This window comes from Syngnathus leptorhynchus, chromosome 1, assembly GCF_054491065.1.
Source record: "Syngnathus leptorhynchus isolate UIUO chromosome 1, UIUO_Slep, whole genome shotgun sequence".
NCBI classification, from domain to species: domain Eukaryota; kingdom Metazoa; phylum Chordata; class Actinopteri; order Syngnathiformes; family Syngnathidae; genus Syngnathus; species Syngnathus leptorhynchus.
Window position 1 is genome coordinate 23,519,155 of NC_141195.1, and position 8,074 is coordinate 23,527,228.

General features: G+C 46.4%; 1 protein-coding gene across 3 annotated transcripts; it reads right to left on the reverse strand.

Annotated features, from left to right (window-relative positions):
- Window positions 1–213: 213 nt before the first annotated feature.
- On the reverse strand, window positions 214–4,380 carry znf740b (zinc finger protein 740b). Of its 3 annotated transcripts, none has more exons than XM_085926746.1 (6): window positions 4,225–4,380; window positions 2,443–2,673; window positions 2,212–2,337; window positions 1,989–2,118; window positions 1,798–1,916; window positions 214–1,690 (listed from the first exon to the last, which is right to left on the reverse strand). In XM_085926746.1, the coding sequence occupies exons 2-6, from the start codon at window positions 2,635–2,637 to the stop codon at window positions 1,514–1,516; spliced, it is 747 nt and encodes a 248-aa protein (XP_085782872.1). In that variant the 5' UTR covers window positions 2,638–2,673; window positions 4,225–4,380; the 3' UTR covers window positions 214–1,513. The 3 variants fall into 3 exon arrangements, with proteins under 3 accessions (XP_085782872.1, XP_085782881.1, XP_085782864.1); XM_085926755.1 differs by lacking the exon at window positions 4,225–4,380 and adding an exon at window positions 3,803–4,209; XM_085926738.1 differs by lacking the exon at window positions 4,225–4,380 and adding an exon at window positions 2,827–3,742.
- Between the last annotated feature and the right edge of the window lie 3,694 nt (window positions 4,381–8,074).

The following is an 8,074-nucleotide window of genomic DNA, read 5'->3' on the forward strand; positions in this document are numbered from 1 at the left end:
AGTTTGAGCGTGAATGAATGGCAACGTAGAGGCATCGGAATGTAATTTCAAACATTGCATAAATCAATCAAAAGTCTCTCATCGTGTTAAAGACTCACAAGGCACGCTAACTGTTACACGCAAAATAATTGCCACTGAATTTGTACATACATATATATATAGTTTAGTATAAGTTGTCAACATGTGTCCTATTAAATAAGTGAGTATGGCATGCAGTTCTTAAAAAAATGAATCGTTTTATTGAGACTTAGGGCCCTAAAACTCCACGCACAAAGCAGTGTAAAATGTAGCTAGAAAATGTACATCGTTTTACCCTAATGCCTAACAATGAAACACTGAATCGTGCTGGGGTCTCTACATTTGTATAAATGCAGACAAAAAAAAAAGGTTGTTTTCAAATGAAAAGTTGCTCCACCTTCCAATCACACAGAAACTTTCTAAATATGGAGATTTTCTTTTTTCCAAATGGGAGAGGGGGGGGGGGTATAGGTCCCACACTTTGAATACAATTTAAATATTTATATTAACTTACTGAGCAGAGGTCAGTGTCATTGATGGTCCCCCATCTCCTTTTGCGTAGTCCAAAAATAGCAACGCAACTCCCCCAAAAATTGAATGGAAAAGCAAAACCCTTTTTCAACACATCTTGCTTCAGTTTGGTGTTTGGAGATTGAACCGGACGGACACACGCTTCTACAGGGGGGATGAGCTCGTGGAGTTCAAAATTTAAAAAATTTTTTAAAAAGCAGCACTTAGACATCATCTTCACAGAAGATGCTCAAGTGTTTCAAACTAGAGATGAGAGGACTTGGCACGGTTGTCTTCACATTCAATCTCGTTGTGCCAAAGGCAAGCGAGCAAGCGAGCGAGCGCGCCCTGGGCCACTTCCCACAAACTGGATGGACTAATCCAAAAATAAGACCAACAGATCAACGAGCTGGACTAGATGGGATGATTTCATAAAAGAAAAAGCTAAATACAAAGGTGAACCCGAAGCGGAGGACTAAATGCATATTTGGATCGGATATGAGCCTTTGTTTCGCCACATTGAAACGCTTCGGCTTTCACGCGTTGAACATTTTTCAATGTAAAATGTTGATTGACTTTCAAGGGCGAGACCAAAGCAACCTGATTTGACCGACGGTGCGACGGAAAGCGTCCGAAGGTCCGGCTTGATTTCTGGGCTCGGCGGGATTCTCAAAAGATGCGGCCGAGACGCCGTTCCACAAAGGCGGGCTGGCTGCCGGCCGGCTGGCGCTACTCCAGTCTTTAGTGTTATCAAGCGCCAAATGATCATCCACTTATTGCCACAGCCGTGTTGAGAAGAGAATCGCTCGTTGTCCTCTGATCTCGACAACACAGGGAAAGAGATTTAAAAAAAGGTATCAAAATCCGTGACGGAACTAACTTGATCTGGTTGTCTTAGCTAGCTAGCTAGCTAGGTGTGTCGTCTAAGCCGCCCACGTTCAGCTTTCGCTTCAGCAGCGTGGCCAGCTGTCCGTTGGGGTCCTGGTCAGACGGTCAGGCGGCCGCCGGAAGGCTGTAAGGGGCTCCAGGACGCCGTGTGGCCGCCGGACGTGCCCTGCGAGTACGCCGACGAACGCCCGTCGCAACACTGGCCGTCGTCTTTGGACATGCCGGCCACGCACAGGCGCCGGTGCCTCAGAAGCCGGTCCGTCCGGGAGAAGGTCTGCGGGTAAAGAGCTTGGTTGTCAGCATGCCACTTTTGCAAAAGAACCAATCAGAGGAAAGAAAGTGGGAAAATGGCGTCCCGTCCTGTCTTGCTGCGCCACTCACCTGATTGCAGCGATCGCACTGGTAGGGCTTCTCGCCGCTGTGCACCCTCTTGTGGCGGTCCAGGTGGTAGCGCTGGATGAAGCGCATCTCGCAGCTGTCGCAAGCGTACGGCTTTTCCCCTGCGGACACGCCATTCTCAGGATCAGGGGGGGGCGCTTCGAAACAGCCTTTGAGCGTCAATTCCCTCTCACCCGTGTGTGTCAGTATGTGTCTCTTGAGATGGTAGCTGCTCCGGAAAGCTCCGTAGCAGTGGTCGCAGATGAAGTTCTTCTGGACTTTGAGAGCGCTGTCGTCATCCATATCCAGCTGATGCAATAAAGGCTAATCGGCGGGATAAAATAAAAGCATAAAAGGATAAAAATAAAATCAACCCTTGGCATCAGGCAAAGGTAAAAAAAAGAAGCTCAAGCGTACCCGCGCTTCCTCCTTGACCCGGACAGATTTTTTGTGCTTTTTCTTGACGTGGCCGCTCTGGCCGCCGTGTGTGTTCTTGCCGTCCAATATTCTGGAAGTGTGGTAATCGCCATCCTTTTGGATCAGCTTGTGGAGAAAAGAAATGGCCGAATTAGGTTTCTCGGCAACAGGAACCAGCGCTGAGCTGTTATTCCTACATTCTTTCGCGTGGGAGGGAAGGGTTGAGCTCACCAGGGGCGGGCAGCTCCCAGTCGACAAATGGCCCACGTGGCTGTTGGCTTGCGCGTGGTGCCCTTGGTGTCCGTGATGGCCGTGGCCGTGGTGCGGGTGGCTTTGGTGGCCCTCGGAAGAAGCCCGGTGCCCGTGACCCAGGGAGGACATCATCTTCTTTTGAGCCGCAATGTTGTTGGCTTGCATCAGGGCCATGCCGGACAGCGCCTCCTCGTAGCCCGGCGAGCCAGCCTGGGAAGGCAAACGGCGACATCAGTGCCGGCGGCGGCGGGACTTCACGGAGGGACGGCGAAGCGGTGCCGAGCAACGCGAGTAAACATGAAAAAGGGCAGGCTTCTGGCGCCACGTGATTTGGATTCTGCAGATGGAGAGACTTCCACTGACCCATTTGGCATGCTCTCCAAAAAAGTTGTTTGAATGGTGTGTCATCGCCGTGCTTTTGAATTTTTGTGTGTGTGTGGGGGGGGAGAGGCCAAAGCCTGAAAGTAGAGGCATGACAAAATAAAGGTACGCGCTTAGTTCATCAAGCAAGTTCATCAAGCACGGTAGGGATGAGATGGAGCTCTGGCGCTCAAATGTGCAGCATCCCTTTGACTTGACATTCGACGTTTGGGTGTGCGGGGGCACCAGAAAGCACGACAGCAAAGTAAAACAAACAACGAGAGGAATGTCAGAAGAGCTCGAACACAGACGCACACCCATTGTGCTACAGTAACAACTAAAACAATTGTGCGGGGTCAAATCTGGACACACAAGACCATCTGCCCATCCTGAGAACTTTCGTTATACAGCATTAAAAAAATATGAGATGTGTTCTGACTACACGACATGGAAACCCGAGTAGGAAAACAAATTTTGCCAGCAATTGATACGAGATTGATGACATTTTTAACGACCTACTATAAATTGTAAATAACCCAAACAAGGCAAATGACGTCACGGCACGTTGAGCAGCTTGTATAAACTCATAGGAAAATGGGAAGCTCGAGTTTAGCAGTCGCGTGATCGCTTATCCAGAAGAGGGCTCCCTCTCTCCTCCTCCTTCACATTAATATTAATTTTCAGAAAGGTTACAGTTAGTTCCCAATCTTCTTCCATTAGTTCTGACAGCTTATCGTTCTTATATGCCTAGAATAGTTTCCGTTTTCGTCGTGAACTAATCTGATCCCATATAGTGTAAACCGAGTTTCGGGAAAACCATGTTCCATTATCTCCAAATGGTAAAGCATCTCCTCTAAGCTCAAGTCTTGTGAATGAGGGATCTTTTTAGCTCGGGGCTTTCACATGCAAGAAGAAATGATTTAGCTAAAGCAAAGGTGACACATTTCTAACTGTACAAGTTTGCTAGTTAGCTACTTACCAGAGAACAGGTCGGCGAGTGGAATCCTATCGAAATAGTCGGCTGCGGGTCGTCGGGTTTTGATTTTAAACACGGATACCCAAAGTGTGGTGGTAAAAGAAGACGGAGGCCGCACTGAATGAAACCAAACAACGCGTGCTAGCTTGTTAGCTAGTTGTTCGTTTTGAGGTGGTGGTGGTGGTGGTGGGGGGGAGTCTTGCAAGACGGATACCCCCACCCTCCCCCACCCCAGACGACACAACAACAGCCAGGCAGGCACACACAAGGCACAGCAGGCAGGCGGGCAGGGCGCGCGGGCGGGCGGGCTCGCACACACAAAACTACCGCAGGCTGTGCTGGAACCTTCGCAAATCCGAAAACAGCCCAGCAATCAAATGATTAAACACACGCGACTAAGGTGTGCTACCGGTTGTTTTGCTTACCTTTGAATTGTTTACAGTTTTGCGGATTATTAGTTGACGCACTTCCAATTTTTCTTTTCAGTTTACAAACACTGACAGGAAACGCTACCGGAAGTGTTCCCCGTCAGAGTGTTCTGATTGGTCATAGGCGTAGCCATGTGATTGCCTCTCAATGACCTTTACGTGCGGCCATGTTAGTAAGGGACTGATGACGTAAGAGTCGCGCTTCAGGAAAATACTGTCCTGAACAGGTCAGCGTACTTTCAATTCTGAAGTCAAGGAACATGTTTTGCATTATGCAAAAAGAAAAAAAAGTTTACGAGGTGAGGCAGTGGGTTTTTACAAGCGTTATGGTTTAACCCTTCGATGCACAAGTGTGTAACTCTTCCATAAGGTAAGTGGGTCAAAAATGACCCATATTAAAATCAATGTGTTTTTAATGCTATTTTTGTCATTCACTTCTATGATATTAGGTATTATATCGAGGACCACACAGCAATGATTTAATGTTAGGGTTTCAAAGTAGGGTTCAAAGCTAGGGTTAGGGTTTCAAACTAGGGTTAGGGTTTTAACCCTTAGATGCACAAGGCCATCAAAATCTTCTTTGATGACATTTTTCCATTCTTTTCATCTAGTTCTCTAGCTTTCCTCTCCGTCCTTCCATGTTTGTGCACTTCATCACCTCTTGTATTATATTATCAGTGATAAAGAGCTTCCATATATCTTCTGGTGAGAGTAGTACTTAGCCCTTGTGCAGGCCTTGATCGATTTTATATAATGCCAGTCGAATTTTGACGACATCTAGTGGCTGTTAATAAAATGACATCCACTGTCACACACTGGAAGGAATTTCCTGGTATCAATATCTTACTGTTTTTATTGTATAATAATTGTTATTATCCACCCATAGCATGTACGTTATCAGATAAATCAGTCAGTTAACAAGAGCAGTAGATAATATAACAGCAAAATAAAACTTGGTTGCGAAAAATTTCCCATGTGAGACCAGTGTCTTTCTGTGTGTGTATTTTATTGCACACTACAATTAAATAGCCAAAAAGAAATCACACCCTGAAAATAATTGCTGGAGCTGTTTACTTGGTTCAGCTGTGGGACAAGAGAAATCAATACCTTCTTTCTTGGCTAGATATTTGCCTTGCGTGAAATAAAATTCATCGGGAGCGCATTTCATCCACACGCAGTGACTCACTTGAAGAAATCCATTTTCAGCCTGCAGTGGGTGGAAAGAATATTAACGTTTACTCTTGTTACTGTCCTGGAGACAAGACAGTTAATTGGACCACTTATTTTTCTTGTGCATTTTAAAAGCTCAGTATTATCAGCTTGTATTTACATTTTTGGCAGACCCAAAAACGGCATTTGAACAGGCTCGTGTTTCACAGGCTTCTGCACTTGGATGATGTAAAATTCCATGCATGTCTGTGTGTGTATGTGTGTGTGAATGTTTATTCAAAGCAAAGCAAGATTGTGGCTTAACAGAGAAAGAAATCCTATTCATCCATTCACTTTCTACCAAAAGGTTGACTGAACTCAGGTCAACCACCAGAGGGAGCTATTGTCTTTCAAAAGTAGAATTTGGCACGTCACGCAGTATTTCAGTCTAACGCGTGTGTTTTTAAGAGTGTGTGTGCGAGTGTGTGTGAGTCTGTGTGTGTGCTTGTTTCTATTCCGCAGCGAAACCTATCTTGACTGCAGCATCATCACTTGCTGGTAACCAGTAAATTCCAGTGCGATTCATGTAACCTGCTTGCCAACATCATCATTTGCAATGCAGTCAGTGTAGTTAGATGAATTGACTGGGAGAAGTAACTTGTTCGATGAGTCGTTACTGACAAAAGTGGGTGTAACAGTTGTGGCGTTAAAGATTGAACAGCATAAACACGAGTTCTGTTTCGACACAAGTTTTGTGTCAGGTTGTAATACCCTCAAATGCTCAAAGGAATTGAGAAGCTGACTCCACTCCCCGACACGAGCTCCTAGGTCAGGCCGGTGCAGAACGACAAGTGGAGGTCCACTCCACACGAAGCCCGCAGACCACCCATCGCCTCCCTCGGTTACGCTAATGAAACATGATGCTAAGAGCGGCTGACCTCACGTCATTAAAGATGGCCGCACTCAGCAAAAAGCGGCCCATCTGCGCGTACTGATCAAGTCGGGGCCTCGAGCTTGGTACAGACATGATAACCGCACGCTAATTAAAAAGCCATTTGTGCGGCGGAAGGCCAATTAAAGGCCTCATTGCTGATAAGGCCCTCAGTTGCCACAGCGGCAAAGCCACCAGGGAAGTATTTATGAAATGTTAATGGGGACTGTAATTAATATCCGGAGCAGATTAACAACATGCAAGCCAATATTATTCACATTTCGTTGAGGACTGGCGCACAACGTGAGAGCGCAGAAGAAGCTGCGTGTTAGTTCATGCAACACCGAGTCAGTGTGTGTGTGTGTGTGTGTGTGTGTGTGTGTGTGTGTGTGTACATAAATGCACAAAAACATAATACTAGTGTAGTATTCCTGTGTTGGATGTGTGGCTTGAAGGAGCGTGGCCTAGTGAGGGCCAATTAGTCTTGAGGTGAGCGTGAGTTGTGGCCCACAGCAGCACTTTGTAAATCATTGTGGATTCGTTGTACTGATGGTCCCATCCAAGAAGCAATTGACAGGCTTGGCTTCATTTCTTAAAATCTTGGAGAAGGCCTTTTTGTCCAGATTCTTCTCTTTTGTGAGGCTGCATACAACACAGTAAATGGATGACATAACTCGTCGTGAGCAAAGTCACAGAGGCCTTTTTAATAATAAATGTGCGCATATCATACGAGTCACCGCAACTTGTGTGTGTGTGTCTTTTGTCTGTCAACGAAACATATTCACATTTGAATTTTGTGATTTCCTCGGCCCGTTGGTTGGATGTCTGCGCGTCATTATTCATAGTGGCCACGATAATCGGTAAATCAGTGCGACACAGCAGACAAAGTGGACAAAATTTGAGAGGAGCAAAGATGGATGGCGGCGGCTATATTCCAGAATATATGAGGACGACCAAGGCGAGCAAATCAGGAAGAAACGTCTGCTGGATGGCGTTTCGATCAATACTAATAACCACAGGCAGAGAATGACTTCCTCTCATCCCTAATCATTCACGCAGAGGAGGCGCGCATCCAAAGGAGGAGAGGAGGAGGGGGATCAAGTGCGAGCCCAGGAAAAACGAGCGGCAAGCGCAAATTTGTCTGTTTGGATATCGTCTATTGCTTTCTCGCTCTCTTTCGTCGAGTCAAACAGACGGAGCCGTTTGAGAGGCCTCTTTATCAGAAGCGCCCCCCCTCCCTCCCTCCTTGCCAAAAAGCCAGCGCAGAGTGCTCCGACATTTACGGGGAATGAGATTGCTCTAAAAGCATCGCTCAATAAAAGGTCTCGCAATGTGTTTGCCCTAATGCCCTGCAATTTTAGATTTCAGTAACAAAGTTAGAGAAGAGAGGAAAAGGGTTGAGCGGACGCGCCGCCGTAGCAACCCGCCACTTTATTTTCAGGAATTAGGCATCGTGCTCGGCTAATTGACATTTAGGGACGAGTCCGATGTGCAGGAAACGGAACACCTCGCGCATTATAGTGCACGGGAGGATCTTGATATAGGAGATTCCCACGTTTGTTCGTTCGTTCGTTCGTTCGTTCACTCACCCCCTTGGTAACTTAAAGCACGGCTCGACATCCTGTTGCGATTCATAATATCGTGATTCATTCATTGGTGTGCGCGACTTGATTCAGTCACACCAACAATTGAAGACTCATTTATTGTAAGTGACTCTGTGATCTGCAGGTAGGTAGGGAGCTAATTTTTTTTATCCCTGGGGGGAAA

Bases quoted from the DNA above. Each gene is read 5' to 3' on its own strand.
- znf740b (XM_085926738.1), bottom strand. From the start codon at position 3,144: ATGGGTGTGCGTCTGTGTTCGAGCTCTTCTGACATTCCTCTCGTTGTT. The intron at 2,674-2,826 runs GTCAGTGGAAGT...TTGCCTTCCCAG, and splicing joins TTGGAGAGCATGCCAAATGG to GCTGGCTCGCCGGGCTACGA. The intron at 1,691-1,797 runs GTGAGTGGCGCA...CTTTACCCGCAG, and splicing joins AGTGCGATCGCTGCAATCAG to ACCTTCTCCCGGACGGACCG.